A 22048-nucleotide genomic window follows, 5' to 3' on the forward strand; every position below is an offset into this window, starting at 1 on the left:
GCTCAATCTGCTGATGAAGGTGGGTATGAGCCAACATCTCGCTTACCCTGGAGCAGAGGAGGAAAAGCTCATGTGACACCTTCTGCTTGCAGAGTTGGGGAGGGAGTAACCTACGGCTGCTCAGATAGCTCAGTATTCAAACTGGCACAACAGAGCCAAAAGAAAAAGGTTGTCAGTGACCTAAAAGTCTAATTATGCACAGAAGTTGCATTTTAAAAATGCTAACATTGGCAAGTGGTACAACCCACAGTGTGGACATGGTGGTATTCAGTATAAATCTGCTTTCTAGGAGTTTAGCTATGCCTGCATGGTAAAGGGAACATGGACAATGTAACAGTTTAGAAAAACCAAAAAAACCCACCACTTTACAATGTTGTCCACACAAGGGGTACAGAGACACACAGGCCATGAACTGCTTAGTGGCGCGAAGGTCACCTCTATGTTTTCAGCTTCCCTCCATTGTCCTCCCCCTGCCAAGATGCTTCGAAAAAAATACTCCAGCTGAACTGCTAGTGCCAGCAACTGCTCACCTGCACTTGGGTTAAAGTGAGTACACTTCATTAAATACCTTACATTGGAAGATTCTGCTATCCCAGTTTTTTTACTTGGCTTCAGTTAGATGGTTATCATGCAGATAACTCAGCAGATCAAAAGGATCAACAACGTCTAACAGGGGAATAGCGTTGAGCAGAAACCCTCTGCACCTGCGAAGTCCCTGTTCACATCCAGGACATAAGGGCACAATATTCATGGCATAACAGGGACACAACTGCACCAAGCCAGAAACGGGCAGAAAGAACCCACGCAAACTTCCACAGAAACGGAGGTTGGATACACCTACCCAAACACACTCCTGGGGTGACTCCTCTGAAACACACATCACTCTTGTGCTGAACCACCCTGGGCCCCCTGCATGGTCAGCAAAGGGAGACGGGTGCTTGTAGAAGGCATCTCATGGCATGGGATGGAAGGTGTCAGATCAGTCTCGCCCTGTACGTCCCCACTTCTCTCCAGTGGCTCCAACGGGAACCTCAGGGTGACTACAACAGATCTCTAACACCGCAGGTATTTGCGGCTGGGTGAATCCCACTCCTCCAGCCCACCGCAACTTCCACCAGGTGGAAATGGCAAGACTGAAGTCTGATTTTGTCAAATCAGGAGCACTGTGCTTTATTAGTCAGTTCTCTGTCCAAATCTCATGTTTTTACTGAGCACTGTCACACTAGTTAGCAACAGCATCAGCACGTTTGTGGAATAGGAGATTTACCTTTGCTATGCGAGACATATTTTTAAAATCAAAGAATGTTAGCAAGATAAAAGTTAAAACATTCATTGAATTTTAGGTACAGTTTCCCTATATTTCTAAATTCATAATGCACAGTAAGTAACTGTTCTTATAATATGGCAACTCAAAGAAAATCTGCGTATCTTGGAAACAATCTTTACATCAATCTACAAGGGGGGCAACACGCTTGCTAAAGGTCAAAATTCAAGATATCAAACTTGCTGAAAATACCTAATCAAAGACTAAAACTACCTACTCTTATTTGGGACATACAAAACTATTTTCCTTTTAAGAAGATACACTTCTCTGGTGATTAAGTATATTCAAAAGATTAAAAAGCTAATAGAATATTAAATCTCAATATGAAATACTTGGTCTTCCAAAACAAAATGAATTGTATATGATTCATGAACCATATTGTTAGGAATTAAATTGGAAATTTAATCCAAGTTTTATTGTAGATCAGAAACATACGAATTCTTGGTCAGATAAACTTAATTAAAAACACACAATTCCACAATACTACGAACAAATGAATTACATCAAAGAGATGCACTAATTATATTTTGGCTTTTAATTAATGCCTATTACCACACAGCACTGAAGAGAAAGTTCTACTCAGTTCATTTACATCAGAACCACAGCAATAATTATGTACTGTGACAGAAACAGGAAGTTCTAATTCTCCATCATATTCTTGAGTCCTCGAAATTGAACAACACAGCTGCAAGTAAATTGTAACAAAAGGAAACCCGATGTCAGCAGGGGTCAGGAGATCTCACTAAATTACCACTGACTGTGTTTAGGTGCTTAACGCTTTATGAAATCTACTGCAATTGCAAATGCACAAACCTGGATTTGCATTTTAATATTTAATGTAATTTTAGGGTCATGAACAAAATTTAATCTGTTCAAAATATAGCTCCCCTCATTAAAAAAAAAAAACATAAGAACCGTAACAAAAACTAATCCTTGAACAAAACCCTTTTTGATCTTTTTTTTTTTCAACACCTACCATGCATGCAACAACAAGCTTAAGTGGCACCGAGTAACTGAAGACAGCAAAAAGGTCATAATACCCAAGAAAGAACACACATCCAGACCCATCACGATGCTTTGCATTTTTGAGTGTCATTTTAGAAAATCTCTTAAAACACCTAGAAATATGTAGTGAGCCATATAATAGCGATCACCAGTATCTCCATGACGAAAATTAAATACCCCTAATAATAGTATTTTCCATTCTAAAATAAAACTTAACGGTAAAACAGAAACAGTAGAAACTTATTATTTTCTTTTCAATACTATTCTACAGCCCATTCTCACCTCTTTGTAATGCCCTCCACTTACTAATTTCATATTATGCTTTCCAGCACACAGTGCTGTTGCAAAAATAACTATTTCACATTTGTTTAATTCAGATACATAGACACTGTACAGACCCAACTCTGAGGACTGCACTGTAAAGACTTTATCACACTGGCAGCTACTAGCGAGTATCTCTGATCTATGAACAACTGAATTTCACATATATGTAAAAACCAGTTTGGCTCCAGTATGAAGCAGGATAACGGAAACATAAAAGAGACAGTCCATGGATCAAAAGCCACGGGAAGTCAGCGAGAGGCTAAGCCTGGCAGATCAGAGAATCACAGAATGCTTTGCATTGGAAAGGACCTTAAAGCTCATCCAGTTCCAACCCCCTGCCCTGGGCAGGGACACCTCCCACTAGACCAGGCTGCTCCAAGCCCCATCCAGCCTGGCCTTGAACATCTCCAGGGATGGGGCATCCACAGCCTCCCTGGGCAACCTGTGCCAGTGTCTCACCACCCTCACAGTAAAGAATTTCTTCCTAGTACCTAATCTAAACCTACCCTCCTTCAGTTTGAAACTGTTACCCCTTGTCCTATCACTAGACTCCCTCAGTCGAGGGTGCTCTCACTGGGCTGGATGCAGATTTAAAGATTACCTGTCGCTGAAGGTATGGATAATATGCTCTCCTAACAAACACCGTTAGCAGAAGTTCACCTTACTTATGCTGACACAGAACAAACACATTCTCCAAAGCAGAATAGGCTTGTACCAGCAAAAGCAATTTTAATCAGTGTAACTGTACCTATATGTTGATTTATACACAGCTCCCCTTTTGTTTAGAAGATGGATTTTCTCCTGTTGCTTCTAACCAAGGTAGTGATGCCTGCAAAAATACTAGGGGGGGAGAAGGGTGGTGACGACAACACTGATAGTTTTAAGCAGAATATTGTCTTCACTGTTTGTGAGATGGATTTTAGTCCTTTCAAAATAGGAGTGATGCAGTGGAGCTGCAGACACATCACTAAAGCCTATTACAAATGCAAACTATAAAGATCCAATACAGGGAATCACTTCAGATTATGCATAACTTTGTATTCAACAGCAAAACCGAGTAATTATTCAAATATATTTTATTAGCAATCGTATTAATAGATTTTGAAGAAAGGGATAATAATTCATCCTACTACCCAGCACAATACATTAACTTTAACGAAAACAAAACCAAATCAGAATCTGATACCCCTGCCTTCAGTGAAGCATGCGTCTTGTAAAATTGAGGAGCAACATATTCAGGATCCAGACTTTTTTTTGTGTGTGTGTTCTTCTTCCTATGAATCAACCCATTGCAATGGATTTTTTATATTATTTTTTTTTTTAAACAGGAACAGGACATTTTAACAGGTAAATTACGTATTAGAAGATTTAAATCTTTTAGGAGAAAGTGAAGAATATTGACACCTACGGAAACTGGCTACTGTTGGCTTGTCTGCTGCATCCGCAGAGTAATCAGACTCTTGATGGAGTATCTATTTTAAACCTGTGCAGTCCTGGACAAGCAAGTAGTTCTGCAACGACGGTTCCTTTGTGCAACAAAAGAAAGCAGCTGCGCAGCCAATGTTAGCTTCACCGCCTATAGGAGCCGCAACCTCTTTAATCGCTAAAAATAAGCCAATCCTATTTGTGTAACCTTTCTTATTTCATTGCCCTCTAAGGCATGTCCCTAAGAACTCATCCAGCTGCAAGGCAACCTTTGTATCCCATAACCGAGGTCCTGACACAAAGCGACACAACAGCCCTATGTGTTATTTTCTAAAGAGAAAGAAGCACACCTCAGACCCATAAAATTTAATCTGCTTTTGAGAAGGCAAAATTCCTCTTTAGTGACACGCAGCAAAGAACTGGTTTATTCCGAACTGCTATACCTAGAACTTCATAGCAGCATTTTTTCCTCCAGATTTTTTTTTCTCAACTTTTTACTTGTTTCAGATCAATGTGATCATCTTCAGACAGACAAGCACTGGAACATTGTGTCAGGCTAAAATGTTTTAAATTAAGTCCCTTCTTCAGCGGTGAGGCCACACTTGGCCTGAAAAATAAGAAGGAACAGCGGAAAGCAGCACTTTTCTCAGCTGCCAGCACCTGCCCAATATGGTGCTCCCCCTAAGCCAGAATTGGGAGAAAACATCCGTTTTGAAGTGTCTGTAGAGTATGACATAAAGAAACAACAGGCCTTAATTCTTTGGTTTTATACCTGGTGAAAGCCTGCTTACTTGCTTTCAAACCTGCCCCAAAGAATGGTCATATAAGAGGAAGCCAAACCCGACCCCGGCACACGGAAGTGTCTGGAGAGCACTGAAGGTCGGCAGGAGAGAGCATCAGAAGGATTATGGTTACAGCTATGAGGATTCTTCTTTCTTTTGCCAATTTGTGAATCAGCTTCTAAAATCACATACGATGAGTTGATTATAAAGAAAGTCATACTAGGCCTGCTGGCACAAATACCAGAAAAATGTAGCTTTTTTTCCCCAGAGAACTGGAACAAATATTAACTAAAAAAATCACTACATCTAAGGCACACTTTTTGAGAAGACATAAATTGAGCAGAATTCAGATAAAAACAGAAGGTGTTCTTTGACAATCAAATATATTTAGAGGCTTCTGCTCCCATCCCGCAACTCTTGATTTGGAAAAGTACGCCATTCTTTAAAAAAAACCTTAATGTTTACATCAAAAATATTAATTAAGAAAACCAACCTAAACCAATTTCTGTGTGCAATTCAAAGGCTAAAACATTTAAATACATGCCTGACCTATTGTGGATTTGTCCAATTACACCTTGCTCAAAAGGAAAGCACCTACCTGTAACTGGACATTGCTAAATCTCTTACTTATACTCTGCAGATCATCTTTTGACAGGTTTCAGTCCCTCAGCAAAGGCCCAACATAGGAAGCGAACATGGCAAACTTGCAGCACCAGAGATAATTTTGTCATTGTTTAAAGCATACCCATATTTCTGAAAATATGATATATTTTCATATATATATATATATGAAGGATATATATAAGGATATGATATATCCTTACTGCACAGTGACCCAGAAAAATCTAACTGCAGCAAAGTAAACACAGAATTCCCAAGTTCAGTTAAAGCAGGAGTAAGGTTCTAATAATAAAGCTGGGTTTAGAAAACATCTACTATATACAAGTTTTTTCTCTTTTTTCATTTCAAGACTTTATCTACAGGTACAAGACTTGTATCTTCATGTCCAACTTGGAAAATGAGATGAACAAAAGTAAAAACTGACCGATGAAGAGTCTGAAAAGGATTCCTACCAACTAGTTAAGCTGAATTTAGACTACTGGTCAGAAAAAAATGGTGTCTATTTCATTAATCAAGTATCTGTGGGGTCTTATTTTTTTTCAGCCCTTACTCAAGAGAGTTTTTCACTGATTTCCATGAGGTGCCAATCTGTGCTAAAACTGAATAATCAGCAGAAAGCAAGAAAACGTACTGGGACTTAAAACAAAGTATGTACGAGTTTTTCTTTGCAGAAAATTGCTATTAATTTCACAAAAGTTCCAGCTTCATAGGTGTTTAAAGTGCAAGACAAAGATAATCGAAATCAAAAGAAACCTTAACAGACTTCTCACATACTTTTACAGGACAGATCATGAATTTTACAAGTAACTTGTTCAGTTCTACAGCCGGCACTGCTGAGCACCTTTGTATTTTAAAACATAATTTGCAAACTGTTGACCAGATTGTATTGACTGAGCATCACAGCTAGGATTTTGTGTTACACCTGACTTGTGAACTGTAATTCCACTCAGTTTATTTGCATCACTCACATCACGTATTAAGAGGTTAATATCTATACAGAATATACAAATTGCTACTTTTACAGCTGATTTTGTTTTGTTTTGTTTCTTTTAAGATGCTTATCTATTCTGCTACAGGCATTTACAGTTGGGGCCAGCCTTCATGTTTTCCTCAGTGGGTTCTCTGGTGGTTCATTTTAGTACCAGTATCATCATGCTGGTTCCCATGCAGAGCAGGGGCAAAAGAAATAAATACAACTCTTACTGGAACACAAAAGAAGACAAACAGACTTCCCCAAGAGAACAACTGAATTCATTTTAGACTGCCTAAGAACCCCACCCCTCTTCACTTTTCATCATAAACTGAGAAAAAAAAATAATAATTTAAGGACAGTACAGACTATTAAGAAAAATGATTTTTACACATGCATGCATTTGAGGGTTAAAAAACCCCAGAGATACTCTAAAACCTTCCAAATTTAAATTCTTATAGTATGTTTATTGACTTTACTATATACTTTTAGCCCTTCCAGAACACTATCTCATACCTTTTCTTAGGAAGCAGTAATTTTGAACCCTTAGGTAACAAGTAAAAATGGAAAGAATTGTGCAATACATAAAAAGGTTTTTAAAGCTAAGTTCAGAAAAGCATGAAATCATCAACCTAGAAATCCCAAAGACTAAAAATAAATTGTGACGAGAGCAGAAATGAAACACTAATCTGTCACACTGACATACTTTTTGTGTAGAATTTTGCAAACACAAAATAAATCCTACAGATTGATGAAGTATTATCCCCACAACTACACGACTCGCATAGAGAGCAAGATGTTGCAGAAGGCGACAGACTTAAGGATTCTTTTCACTTATCAAATTTAATCCGAGTCAAACCACAACCATTTGTACCAGATAGTTCTTTGTAGAATTTGCTAATGTAACAAAACCATCAAATTATTTGCAACACCATTAAAAATGTTGATCAAAATAACATCTGACAGCATGACAGGAACAGTTGTTGTTGCAGGTTTTTCTATAAAGCCAGTTTCAGAAATGTTAACACACTTTGAAAGTACTAGCCAAAATAAATACATATACGAAAAAGATTAAGAGATAAGTTAAAAGGTACAACATTATGTATATCTGCATTTGTAGTGTATGTATTAAAAATATAACAAATTTTCTTTTATTTTGCTCTAAGCACGAGCTGAAAGAAATTTTAATTCTCACTAGTGAACCCTTATGATGTTCGATCTCTCAATTATTTAACGTGAAATTACCTTCTGTAAGGAATAGACTACCATTCACTTAGAAGACTAAATGCAGACTACGTCCTAAAAAATAGGCAGATTTAATGCATTACATGCACTGAAATTTGAACTATGTGCTTCATAAACGTATCATGAAATATTCTACACGCTTACCTGTCTGGATCTGGGTCTTCCAGGAGAAAACTTGCGTTTGGTGATGGCTGGTTTTCCCATGCCAATTTTTGGAGTGACTGATATGTAAGTTGTTGGGAGAGTGCTCCCAGCAGCGGAAGGCAGTGCTGGGGGCTGAGCGTGCTGGACATCTCGTGCAGAATGCAAGTCTAATGAAACATCTGGTGAGGAAGACACATTTGTCTTGTTTATATTAACTGATGGGGGAAGTGAGGGGTAAGTCTCAGCTGGTGATTTTAGGGGTTTGTCTCCAACTAGTGAACTATTTGCAACACCTTCATTTGCAGAAGTAGTTTCTGCTTCTAGAAGAGCTGGTGCTTCTGACTTTTCATGGGTTTCTTCTTTTTCTACATCTTTTTGTACTTTTGTTATTTCCAGTTGTTGTTCTACAGGAATACAAATATCTCCTTTACTTTCAGTCTCCCGTATTTCTGGCGTCACAGTTATGGTCTCAGGTACTGAAGACAGAGACCGAGAGTCTACTGTGGATACTTGTGACACCTCCACACTACCTTGTGGTAGCTGTGTCTCTTCCACTTGTTTGTCTAACTCTTGCTGTATCACAGCTTGAACACCTTCCATCACTTCCATCGTTTTCTCAGTCTGACTGTCACCAGATGCTGGTGTCTTTTTAGGAGATATTTCCATTTCAGCTGAATTAATTTCAACAGAGACTTCTGTTTCCAGTTCTGTGGTCTTCTGTTCTGGTGATATGCCTGTAACTAAGTACAACCATATTAAAGGCTCAGTGCGAAAAAGAAAAACTTACACAGATGTACCGGTCAACAAGTATACTTGGTACACATCAAGTACAGCAAGTCCATATCACTTTACTGAAGTGAATTTAATATGTAGCTTAAAATATACTTCATAAGTATCTTTCTTTATACCTACATTTATAGTAGTCTATGGGTTTAGTTCATTATTTTTCTTCCCTGGAAACACAGCAGAGCAAACCACAAGAAAGTAGGGCCAAGATTAATTTTTGAGGAATCCGAATACAGATTGCCAGGTAGGCAGCTAAAAGAAGAGATCCTTAACCAAAGATATTTGTGGAGTTACAACCACAAATAATATAAACTGGGAAGAAGACCTACAGCGTGCCCCAAAACACACCAGGGAAAATTAATCCAATCCAGTTATTTGCGGCTACAAACAAAAAAGACTTAAAGTGTGGGTGACTGCATTTGAATAGCAACAAATAGCAGTTTTTACTATAAACCTTCAGTGTACAAAAGCATTTAGCTGCATTTCCAGCTTTTCAAGAAAGCCAGTCCCACCAGAAAAGTAGAACAACTTTCTCCTACACAAATATTCTGAAGACCGTCAATAAAATATTCCTTCAGCAAGAAAGTTAATACTCTTGCTTGAGAGTTCAGACAGCAGAACTGATGCAATCTGTCTCCTTTCCAGGCACCTTTTCCTCTTAAATTTATAAAGTACCACAAACCTTACTGAATGGAAGAGGGTTCTGAAGGATTCTGTACTGGCATTTTCTCAGACTGCGAAACTCTTTCTTACCGTCTGTGACACATCCAACAGCTGATTCTTGACCAGGGCCATCACCAGTAACGGGTTGTTCCTGAAATGTTGCATCCTCTCCACCACTTTCCATTTCCATTTCATTTGTACAAGCTTAAGGAGAGGCAAAGAAGTTATCAAAATTGATACAATGTTTATTCTATTACTTTGGCATCAGTAGTTGCTGTCACTGTTTGACTTTTTGGCTAAAGAGAATGATATTTAACAATATGATAGCAGTTAGGACAAATCAGGTCAATGAGAAAGCTACTTCTTAAAGATTAAGAGCCTTTTTCTCATTAACACTGAAGCTGTTTTATATCTTTCAGATAGTGAAAAATGTCTGTAAAGCAATTATATGCACCTAATTGTGAAAATTTAATTTACACAGTCACAGACTTTCGCATTACCTAAGCAATACAAAAAAGTCTTTTCTCAAGTTCCAGTCTGCTAAATTCAACAGAACTTGTAGCATGAAGACTTCAATTTTTTATACAAATGCCGTAATGGCTTATGGCATGGATATGAGGTTCCATCTACTATCAGCACGTGGAACACTGATTTTCAACCTACCTGTTCAACAACATGAAAACTAAATTTTGCCACTTTAATCTGTGGCACAGAGTGAGTGAGTTAATCTGCGAGTTCCTCATATTAAATAAAGGAATTTGCATGGAAAAGGAACTATTGAGCACTTCTTTGGCTGACAGTATCATTATAGAGCACAGAAACAGGAAATACTGGGTTTTTTTCCTCATGTAAAAGCTTTTTCAGCTAAGGAAAAGGCATTAAAAGGCACCAGACAAAGCAGGAGCAGGAAAAACGAAGTATATAGTAAGCGTTAACTCAAAAGGAACTGATCCTCCGCAGATGTTAGCAGAAAAAAAAAGTCAAATGAATACAGTTTTCTGTTCAGGAACGTCTCTTTTAAAGTTCAAAAACCCAGGAAGTGTTAGGTGATGCTACTTTTAGCACCTAAAAACTGCTCTCAGACTTTGCCAACTTTAAAGTGATATTTTAACTTTGAGGAAACGATCATTTAGACTGGCTCCAGATCCGATTTTAGTGTACAAAAGTGCTCTCCTGGGTCTAAAACACTGCATAACTGTACTGATGTAATAGCTCCACATTACTCCTAGTAGTTGAGATGACAGTCCTGTTCTTCCCTGGGGAGAAGAGTATGCTTGTCAATGCTTCTACTCGCTACAAATCCTAACAGAAGTTATTACTTAAAACTTTAGCCTTTCAAATAAACCTGTTACTTATTCAAAAGGGTTTTCAGTAGAAGACTGGGAGTTTTTCCAGTGTAAGTTTTGGATATTACTTGGACATCTTCCTAACTGTTGTAAATACACTGCCTGACAGTCCAACAGCCTCTACTAACCTTTCAGAATGGAAGTGATCTTCAAAGGCTGAAGCCGCCACTTTCTCTAACTTGGTGCACGTGTTCACTGACAGATGACTTCTGCTCATTTACATACATTTACCTACTGTCACTGCCCTTCCTCCAGGATCATCTTTTTCATCATTTCTTTACTGCTCACGAAAGGTATCCACTTATGCGTACAGGCTAACATCAGAGAAAATGACTTGTTTACACAAAACATCTGTTTTAACACACAAGAATTAGAGTTCTGTTGCAGTCTAACACTTCCCCTTTCCAGTCAAAAAGCATCAGGCTTTCGAAAACACAGATACTTATGCAACTGAGCTATCAATTTCTTTTAACAAAAAGATCAATGCATAAGCATTGCTATTTAAGCATCGAAAACGCACATGGCAGTGGTACTTCAGTTAATCTGTTAGATTTTACCTTGCTTCCAAATTTAACCACAACTGTACTTAGGAAATTCAGCCTGAACGTGCTGTCCAACAGAGCACGTGGTGTTAAATACACAAAGGCACTCAGTTGGGAGTTCATTACACAGCTCTTGCAGATGACCCACCAGACTCAGATCAGCAGATCCAAGTTCTCTCTGTTCCTTACTGTTACTTAGTAATTTTTTTTAAAAAATTCTTTACACCTCTCTACAACTTCCCTTTTCACCTTCTGCTTGATTTGTCCATTTAGACAAGAATCTCTCAGAAATAAGATGACTAATCATATATTGTTTTGAGAAAGGACACTTGATTGAAGGCTTTGTAGTTAAATATACCTGTCCCTTAAGCACAGTCCAGCTTCCACTGCTGTCTCCCACCTGGACATAGTGAGGAGAATGGGCACTATGAGACTGACAAGTAGCAAGAGGGAAACAGGAAAACTGAAGGTCTCCAGGAACATCTACCAGAAGCTGGCTTGTGCCTGGTAGTTAGGCACAAATGAATAAAAGAGTTAGGCTGGCAAATGAATACATTTATGAACTGTACCACATCCCCCCAGAATTAGAGAAGTTTACAGCTACAAGCTGGGAAGCTGGAGCTGGAAGCTTGAGAGCCACCATTAAGGTGTTTACTTGCTCATGTTTTAAATACAGGATCCTGAAGCCAGAAAGCCAAAAAGCACATTGAAAAGATGGCTCACCCATGGATTGCTTGAGAAGCTGCTGCTAAATAAAGGAATGGATGAACTCCACAGAGCAGAATATGAGCAGCTGGTTCACAAAAGACTTAGTGAGACAGCTGCATATATTTGTATTTGATACTAGCATTTTGGAAATACAAAGGTTGCGTTTGATTACCTGTGACACTGTCAGGTTCAGGAATGAGTTCGGAAGTGCCCATTACATCACATGACTGAGCCTGATCCCCTTCTCCTTGTTTACAAAGAGTGCAGATGTAGTCTTTGAACTGAGACTCCAATTCACTACCTGGAGATCTGTCACATTCTATGTGGATCCACCTGGGGAGATTAAATAAGTGTGACTACGATTTTAATAGTAAAAATACAAAGTATCCTAGCCAAAATCAATTAGAAAATAACACTGTTTTCCATTCCTATGGGGAAATAAAAAAATTCAACAAATGCTTTATTACAGTGAATTTTAGAGAAATAAACATCATATGTCAGTATGTCAAGCACTGAACAAATGTAAACATGAAGATCTAAACTGTCACTAAAGCCAACTGGACGCCACAACACATATAGCAATATCAAGACGTTGCACAGCAAGATACAATAGCAGTGAATATGAAACACAGTCTATATTTTTAAAAGGTTCCCAATAGTGCCTTTTTTTTTTTATTACTGGCATAGCAAAACACATAAAATTAAACAGGGAACACATAATAGAAAATGTTATAAAAACAGACCACTGCAAACAAGTCTTTAGGAGTTAGGATGATGACTCTTCTAGTCTGCTTACTCACAAAATAACGTCACAATGTAAGAAGCAGCAGCAGCACATATTTCTCTGCACACCTCTGATCACTGCCAATTAATACTTAGTCGCTAAGATTAAAATAAGGCTACCTACTATTGTTCATTGTATTTAGGGATGAAGGATCAAGATGTTGCACAACAAGATACTACAGCATTGTACATCAAACAGTCTACACCCTTCACAGAAATGCATCAATGTCATACAGCTCATCATAAGATTCAAGCATTTTAGTATGATTTAACCAAAAGTAGGATCCTTACCTTTTGCACATGTGACAATGCAACATATCTTTCTGGAAGTCTTGGAGGCACAGTTTTTCACAGAAAGGACAAGATAAGTTGTCTTGCTGTTGGTAACAACTGTCACATACCAAACAATTATGGTGCCACTGACAACTTGTTCGTGTGCCACACTCAGCACATACTCTACAGTTCTAGAGATCACAAGAATTTAGTTGTTAATTATGATATTTCACAATGTGACAGAATTGCCATTAACTGACATTTTCCTGTGTTGAATTAAATTAAATAAAGTTTCTGTCCTTAATAACACTAATAAATTATCCAGGATCTGATAATAGAGCATGAAGAGCCTGTGCAACCCCAAGAAGAGTTTCCTTGCACTACAACCTGACTTGAAAGGAGTATTTCTTCTGAGACTAAACTTTTTTATTGCTAATCTCAGTTGTCTCCTGACTGCCACAAACTGACTATACAGTGACTTTCCCCATTACGCTGAAATGGTATTTTTATTATTACTTACACTTACTCATAAAGTTACTGATAAAACAACAAATTCATCTTGCCCTCCTCAAATGCAAAGGAACCCTTCAGCTGCAGAACTGCCACTCTGGTAAGCAAGTAGTAGTTGAATATAAAGAGCCTTCGAGTATAGATTACATATATTACTGCATAGGTTTTAGTTTACATTAGCGTGAAAGCAGCTCTCATGTAGTGACCCACTAGAGGGTTTGATTTGCTGTCCTACACAGGCTGCTTCAGCCACGTCACGGACAGCCACCCTCACAGAGCGGCTGTAGAGCCACATCATTGTATACAAGCGGGATTCCTTCAGAAATAACAAGTTATGTTACACAGCAACAGCAGGCTGCAATACACCTAGAACGGCATAACACGCTTAACAAAATCTGGGCCCCTATAATGATGAGGAATTATTCTGAAACCTTTCGACTTACTTTACATTTCCAACCATTTGTTGGTACAGCGTCCATAACAGGTTGTAGACAGAAAGTATGGTAACCTTTGTCGCATGTATCACACACCAGCATCTTGTTGTCTTCCCCAGAATGTCTAAGAAAAGTAACAATTGGTTACAAAAACTAATTAAACAAGCCACAACAAAAAAATCTGTTTAATGAAAAGTCTAAACAAGAAGACACATAGCTGAGTACATGAAAATATATGAATACCACTTACAAATTCCAAAGATAATGCCCTCATATTCATATTTAAGTATGAATGAAGACCACTATGCGTACTTCAAAGTGCTGAGCCTGTGCAACCACTCGGACTTCTACAAATGGGTCCACTTTCATTTACACATGCGTAGGTACATTTAATGGCCTTTCTGTACTGAAGTAGTTCAAAATCTGAAATACGTACTTTCTTTCTGAAAAGAACATGCAATTGTACTTGTTCCTACCAACAATCTGTATTTTTTCCAAAGAAAAAAAATGAGCCACCACCTCTGACTACCAGAGCTCCTACAATGTCAACCACTATGACTGCAAGAGCAAAACAAACATTAGAGGAAGAGATTTCAATTTTCCTAGAGTCGCGTATTACAGAGCTCCACCACAAATTTCAGTGATAAAATAAATTTGCAGAGAAAAACACAAATAGTTTGGTAATATCTAAAGGCAACAAGATTTGCCTTGATAAAGCTTCACAAATACAGCATTACACCTACTACATACTACTACATTACCTGGGAGACCTGATATTTTAAAAAACAGTAAGTGTTCTCTCTTTGCATGGAGATATGCTTAAAATGCTGTTCCTCAACACTGGCATAAAACTGCCATACTGCATAAAGTAATAGGTGTGAAAACATCACATTTTGTTCTACTTTTCCTCTGGAGAGAAGGTTTGTTAGCAAATACTGTAATTATCCAGTACAACATTTTTTGGAATACTTTTTAGAATGTGCTCCACTATTACAACTTCATTGTTGGCATTTCCTATCAGCTATGTGCGATCAGGGAACACTCTTCTTTAAAGAGGGGGAATCTGAATGCTAGTAAATATCGAGTGTTCTACTTGGAAAACAGCAAAGCACTGAGTAATCAGGTACATGAGGCAGCAGTGAAGTGGCTTTTTTCCTTCATCCCAGCTGATCTGACTAAAGCTGAACAAAACTCTTATTTCTTTTCTAGTAAGCCCTTTAAAACAATAAACAAGCAAGCAAAAGAACTCTGAAGTGCCCATCAGATTAAGTTATATGAGAACAAGCGTACAAGCCTTCAGAGTCTTCTAAGTGAACCCTTACAATACCACAATAATTATGTTTCGTTGTCTCAATATTTGTCTGATGTAACAATTCAATCATGGTCACTCATGTCACTTTTTTTCTTTGTTCAACTAAGCCATGTTTTTGTTTTCATAATGACTCACTAATTGCCTCTGAAAGATATTACGAAACAGAAGAGAGGGCCTAATGCAGGGTACCTACCCAATGTGTGGTATGTGCACAGCTGAAACCTCAGCTGCATAAGAGCCCAGGTTCCCAGACTGTAAAGGCACTACATTAAATTAATTTATTAATTTGGTAAATGTGAGAAAAATCCTCCCTATAAAAGGAGGAAAAAGTCAGAAGGTTTTGCTGCTCTCCAGAACCTACCAAGATAACAGTTAACTCTGGTAGTAACGCGCAGGAGTTCCAGCTCAGCTCTTTTAGAAGAAAGTTCCCAACACAAGGGTTTAATCAGCTACTTAATATAATATTATAACAGATATATATGGGGAAACAATTGTGGAAAAAAGAACAGTTAATAAAATAAATGTTTTAAAATCACAGCACATAAATCTCAGACTGCCCTCCTCCACGTCTGTTAAGTCTCACTTACTTGCAGTTCTGGCACACTTTGCAATCAGGACACTGCCAACCTGCTCGTTTTAAAGGTGTAACTTGTATGTCCAGGCACATCCCATGGTAGTGCTGGCCACAGGTAGTACAAAAAAGTTGATCTAAGAGGTCTCCAGGGCTATCGCACACTGCACAATTTGCTTCTTCCTTTGCTACAAAGAAATCATTTTCTCAATTATTATTTCATTCAAAATTATGAAGCCAAGAAATTCTTTAGTAGTTCTTACACATACAAAACTTGATCATTCTTATGAAATTCAAATTTAATTAATATACTTATTAGATTATACTCATTTCATTTGGTTTTCTGATATACTCAGCTAATCTTCTCGTAACAAAAGTACTTTCACTTTAAACCTTAATAAACTCTTACCAAAAGAAGCAGTTTTATTCTCCTCAAGATTAAAACTGAGAGCTTTAGGACCAACGCTTCTCTGAAACAAGTACAAAATAAATCTTCTGGCACACACATCTAAACCTATTATTTAGCAGAAGTGTTTGCAATATGGCTGCTCTAACTTCAGTTAGGGCAAGTAAGCAAGGCTGTCAATTTGAACTAAAACCTGATGGAAGACAAGCCTTGTTAGTAAACCCTTCCCTTGTTCTGTCATATAAAAAAAAAAAACAAAACAAAAAAAACCCCCAAAAACTAACTCTGCTGCGCACCACTGCCAGGCTTTAAAAACAGAAGAGTATGAATTTTCATCTTTGTCACACCTTAACACATGTGAGTGACTAGGAAAGCAGGTCTAAACAATTAAACAACTGCACTCTCAAGCTGATCCTACCACAGAGCAGTTTTCATAAAAGCTGGTACTAATTGTGCCATTTGAATACTGGGTACTTACATCTTTCAGGAGCCTGATCAATATGGTCTGGACAAAGGAGGGACAAGTTACTGAAATCCTGAAATGTGCCTGCTCCAGCAGCACAGGGGTAATGGTACATCTGGGTACATTTCTCTTCACAGCATTTGATAGTGGCTCCAAGGTGCTTACAATATGCACATCGCTGAAAAACAAACATAACAAATTGTTCAAAATCTATTTTTTCTTGTAATTTTTCAGCCAGATCTGATCCCCAGCCTCATTTGACAGACGAACACCTCGGCCAGTAGAAGGGAGTGAATACCAAGGAGAAGGAAACTAGTGCGCTGTCTTTCAGTGGCACTCCCAGGTCTTTCCAACTTAAAATGTTTAACGAAATCCACTCTAAATGCATGCTGATGACCAAGATTCTTCCTGTCACAGAAAAGCATTTTTCTTCTCCCCCTCTACTCTGCACTGGTGAGGCCACAGCTGGAATACTGTGTCCAGCTCTGGGCTCCCCAGTTCAGGAGAGACAGGGAACTGCTGGAGCGAGTCCAGCGAAGGGCAACAAAGATGATGGAGGGATTGGAGCATCTCCCTTAGGAGGAAAGGCTGAGAGAGCTGGGACTCTTTAGCCTGGAGAAGAGAAGGCTGAGGGGAGACCTTATTAACGTTTACAAGTGTCTAAAGGGTGGGTTGAAGGAGGATGGTGCCAGACTCTTTTCAATGGTTCCCAGTAACAGGATGAGGGGTAACGGGCACAAGGTGGAACACAGGCAGTTCTGATCAAATATGAGGAAAAACTTCTTTACGGTGAGGGTGACAGAGCACTGGAACAGGCTGCCCAGGGAGGGTGTGGAGTCCCCTTCTCTGGAGACTTTCAAGACCCACCTGGATGCAGTCCTGAGTAATGTGCTCTGGGCAATCCTGCTCTAGCAGGGGAGTGGGACTAGATGATCTCTAGAGGTCCCTTCCAACTCTGAAAAATTCCATGATTCCGTGATTCTATATGTTATCTAACTTGAGCTATGCCTTCAGAAAAGAGGCTCAGAAACTTCTTCTGAGTAATAAAGACAGTAATATGCTGTCAATAGGTTGTTAACTATAAGCCACATAGTTGTGTAAGTTGTATTGTAAAACTGTATACACTGAACTCAGAAATGCAAATGGAAATGAAATACCACGTTATACCAAAAAATCTTATCAGCATTATACAATTCTCTCTGGGATGACAATGCATTACATAACCCAGTGCTTTCTCCTCATCTCTCCTTTCAAGGCTACACAAATAGCACCACCAAACTTCCAGGAGTCATAAATAAGCATGATTATTATTAGAGACCATAGTCACATTTGTAAAGAAATAATTTCTCAGAAAGAACTACCCAATAACCCTCCAGTTCTCTAGTCAAGAGGGAACAGATTCCATCAGCATGCTTGTAAAATATCACTCACACCTTTCTGATTCAGTTAATCAGTCTTTTTTCTTTCTTGGATTCATTACAGTCCCTGAAGCACCGTAACATGCTTTTGCAATTTTTCACCAAGGCAACAATACTTTTTAAGGCTAGAGCACAGCACCATACGATTTGGAGTAAACTTGAGAAAAAACAGGTCAGTGGCTCACAGGAAGGCATACATAACATACAGCAACAACTGAGCTCAATGACTCTCATTTTTTATAATAAAAATATAATACTAACACTGGCATGTTTGATTACTAGCTCGTGTCAAGTAACATCCAAATATTAACATATACCAAATCAAAGAAAAGTTACATACTGCATCTGCTTAATTCTTAGAATACAGACAATATTTATTACCATAATTCTTCTGTGTTTCAAAGCCTAGCATGAAATTAGGCATGAAATAGTGCTACTACAAGTCCACAGATATCAAAACCAGCCCATAGGAAAACACAAATCACAAAGCTGCCTGTGTTAACAGTTACATTGACATCCTTAAAGCCAGATGAAAGTAATGTCTTCTGCAAAATATCTGCCTGCACCACAACTCGTGGACAAGGAAAAGAAAAAAAAAATAAAATACTAGTTTATGCTAAACACAACCGCACTGTAAAAACCTAAAATGCTTCAGCGCAGAAATTAAAGCGGGTCACTACTGCCACGTTTCTGTGCTACAATGCTTAGTGTAGTCTTCAGAACTGCAAAACGTCTCACCTCTACCCACGTCCTACTAACCGTATGGAAAAGATGTATTCTGTTATTTTACTAGGAAAGGAGAGGGGACAACATGAGCAAACAGTAACATGGAGTTCCTGAAGCAGGTGAAGAAAGTAGCAATAGTAATTATAGTATTACATTTAAGGACTGCCAACAAAGCCAAAGTAATGCAAAAACTCATTTTAGGAAACAGTATAGTCAGTAAAGCCTCGCTGAGGATGCTGTAAAAGGTAAATCCTGAAATTAGATGTGAAACCATGAAAACATAGCCCAAAGCCTCCAACTTCATGAACGGCAGCTGCACATTAACCAGCATACAACCCACTGCACTATTTTGTACTTGGCACTCCTACATCCTATTGAGATGGCCCAGATTACAGCTAACGCCCAGCTCTTACAGACAGGCCACACATGTGCCAAAGATATTACTTGGTAAGAAACAGTGAGAACGGGAACTTGGGAGGAGCTGAGGTCCAAAACCTGTCCCTCAAGAAAGTTTTCAACAGAGACTTTGCTGTACCCCATGATTAACCTTAACCAGGAAAGAAAATTATGAAAAAAACCTGCAAGCACTCAAAGAATCCAACATTTATTAAAAGCTGGGAAAAAATGGATTAACTAGCAATATAAATGGCATTTTTAAACATCACATCTGTTTTTCAAAACCGCCAATCAACAATGGTACGTAACAAATGTAAAATCAGAATATACCTTTTCCCAAGTGCTATATGACTAAATGATGAAATCATTAGAAATGAGCAAACTACAAAATTACTGCAAAGCCTTGAAAAATGTTGATGTTGATTTAAGGAACCATGTAAAGATGCTGGAAGAAAAATGGAAGCCCAAATTACATTTAATTGAACCCTTCAAACCCATCTGCTAAACTACACTGGCAATGAAAAGCATTTGGCAGCTGAGTAAAACACACACTTTAAAAACAATGTGGTATATATCATCTGAAGCAAATAAAAAGCACAGAATATCAACATTTACTGAATTTATAAGAGAGATAAAGCAGTCTGAAGAAACAAATGCCCAAAGGGATTTTTTTGGCAACAGCTGTTGATGAGAGAGTTACTTTTCCAGCAGTGGAAGCCAACGCTTCTCTGAAATCAGGCCACATGCTACGACCCCAGAAGAACAAGTATGCCGCTATTACAATTAAATGACCTTCGTGAAGAAAGTAAGGATATGAACACTGAAGTACACTGGTTTAAAAAAAAATTAAAAGCTCTGCAAAATAAACTCAGTAACAAATATTACTTTACTACTCTGTTGCTAAAATATGGCATCAGGACAGTAGGAGGTGGAAGCAAGGAATAAATCCCACTGCCAGTGAAATGGAAGTGTCTTTACCACACTGTATGAGTACAGTAACAGAGACAGAATGGAATCTTCAATTTCATTAGCATGAGCAGAAAATAAGGCGTTATGTGAAGGGGGTGGAAGCTGAATCCGAGTATTCAAAGGGTAGGTATAGGAAAATGGTAAGCTGTCAAAGCAAGCCAAACACTGTTTTGTTTATGGATCAAATAATTTTACAGTCCTGTTCTACAGAAAAAAAAGACTTTACAGGGTGTCAGAAAACTAGGGAGACAGCTCATTACTTATTCATAGTACATTCAGTAAAATAAACGTCACTAAACCAGAGACAGCAGACTATGTTCCCACTCAAAAAGTCCTTCATTGGTTACCAACTGTTTTCTTCCGCAAGCTCCTAGTGCACTTGTCCATAGCAAGAAAGCTCTGATCCCACCCATACTTCTGATACTTCTTACTATTGTAATTTCCATCATTTAAAACTGTCTACACACCTTTTTCTTTTACATCTGATCTTTTTCATATGGACAGAAAAGGATCTCATTTTTAAAAGCAAAGAGCTATGCAGTCTTTCAAATTTCATTTTGAAATGCCCTTTATTCACTAATCCCATTGGATCAGATATGAGATTGTTATACAAATACAGTGAAAGAGGAAGAACTAAGTGAATTAACAGAAAACATTAAGAAAACCTGATCCTTTACCTCCTCTCTTTTCTAGTTGTATAGGAATACATCCTCACTGAAACAGAGCAGCAGAAACCACCCATCAGATTTCTGGGAAGACAAAAACTTGTACCACTACACTACAATCATAATTGGACCAAAATCAACTGAACAAGAAGGTTAGTTCTGCCTGTGGCTTGGAAACTCTGCTGAATGTCTCAAATGCTACTGGCTTTAATGGAAACAGATGTCCAAACTGTAAAATGGTGACAAGAGAAACAGCTTACTGTTTACATCTTCTAACCTTCCTACATCATTAAAAAAAATAAAAAAAACTGACAGAAGATAGCTTCCAACTTTACATCAACCTTCCTGCTGCTTCAGATTCTGAAGTAGTCCAGAACTCAGCGCAAGTTCAAATGAAGAAAAGATGCCTGTGTTTACGAGAATGTAAGATTTTACCCAGATAGTACTAAGAACAAATCAGAGGTCTTATTTTATCATGATTTTATTGCCTTTAGAATTACTTTATAGTATTACCATCTCAGCAACTGGACAAGTAACAACCCTTAGGAGGCAGACATTAAAGAAAGTCTAAAATGTGGACTTTGAATAAATACTTAGTTGCAACCTGATTAGTGCAGTAAAGTTAAATGTTAATATTAGGTATTGCAAGATGTTTTTTTAAGCAAAATGACAAAATGTTTTCACTGATATGAACTTATTTAGCTTTAAAAAGGTCAGCTGACAAAACCTATGATAACCGTAAGGAATTTGAATTTTATGACAGAGTACCCAAAAATGCACAGAAGCCATCTGTCCTTAATTAAACAATTTAATGTATTACCTGTAAGAACAAATTTCAGACTGATAGCTACTGAAAACGGCTATCACACAAACCTGTAACAAAGGAAAACTGGACCTTAACATCCTGTCATTAACGAGACTACAAAGAAATTTTAGTATAAACAGTGATTAAAGAACTGTGTTCCCCGGTAGTTCTGATAATGTTCATCCACTACCCCATCGTCAAAAAAAAGCTTTATATTGCTCATAGACACTAATCACCATTAGCACCTCTGATGTCACACCATGTTTTCAGTACGATAAAGCATTTAAGAGCACAATGCAGTAAGATGGCAACATAAAAAGAACTGAACTTTCGACTGAATTACTGATTAGAAAAAATAATAAGTAACACGTATTTCCAAGAGTACTGGAAATTACCTTCTATTTTTTTTTAATTTTGTATTAATCATGTCAC

General features: G+C 38.1%; 1 protein-coding gene across 34 annotated transcripts in view; it reads right to left on the reverse strand.

Moving 5' to 3' along the window:
• The window catches only part of KMT2C (lysine methyltransferase 2C), a 203167-nt gene that overhangs the window by 79421 nt on the left and 101698 nt on the right, over window positions 1-22048 (reverse strand). For 30 of the 34 annotated variants that reach the window (XM_074574090.1, XM_074574086.1, XM_074574085.1 and 27 more), the window contains 7 exons: window positions 16653-16815; window positions 15785-15956; window positions 13895-14009; window positions 12960-13132; window positions 12058-12218; window positions 9380-9493; window positions 7841-8580 (listed from right to left, as the gene is read on the reverse strand). In XM_074574090.1, coding sequence (XP_074430191.1) covers window positions 7841-8580; window positions 9380-9493; window positions 12058-12218; window positions 12960-13132; window positions 13895-14009; window positions 15785-15956; window positions 16653-16815 — 1638 coding nt within the window. The remainder of the gene's footprint in view (window positions 1-7840; window positions 8581-9379; window positions 9494-12057; window positions 12219-12959; window positions 13133-13894; window positions 14010-15784; window positions 15957-16652; window positions 16816-22048) is intronic. The other 4 variants (XM_074574061.1, XM_074574080.1, XM_074574076.1 and 1 more) reach the window with 1 other exon arrangement.

The sequence above is a fragment of the Larus michahellis genome, chromosome 2, assembly GCF_964199755.1.
Source record: "Larus michahellis chromosome 2, bLarMic1.1, whole genome shotgun sequence".
Taxonomy (NCBI): domain Eukaryota; kingdom Metazoa; phylum Chordata; class Aves; order Charadriiformes; family Laridae; genus Larus; species Larus michahellis.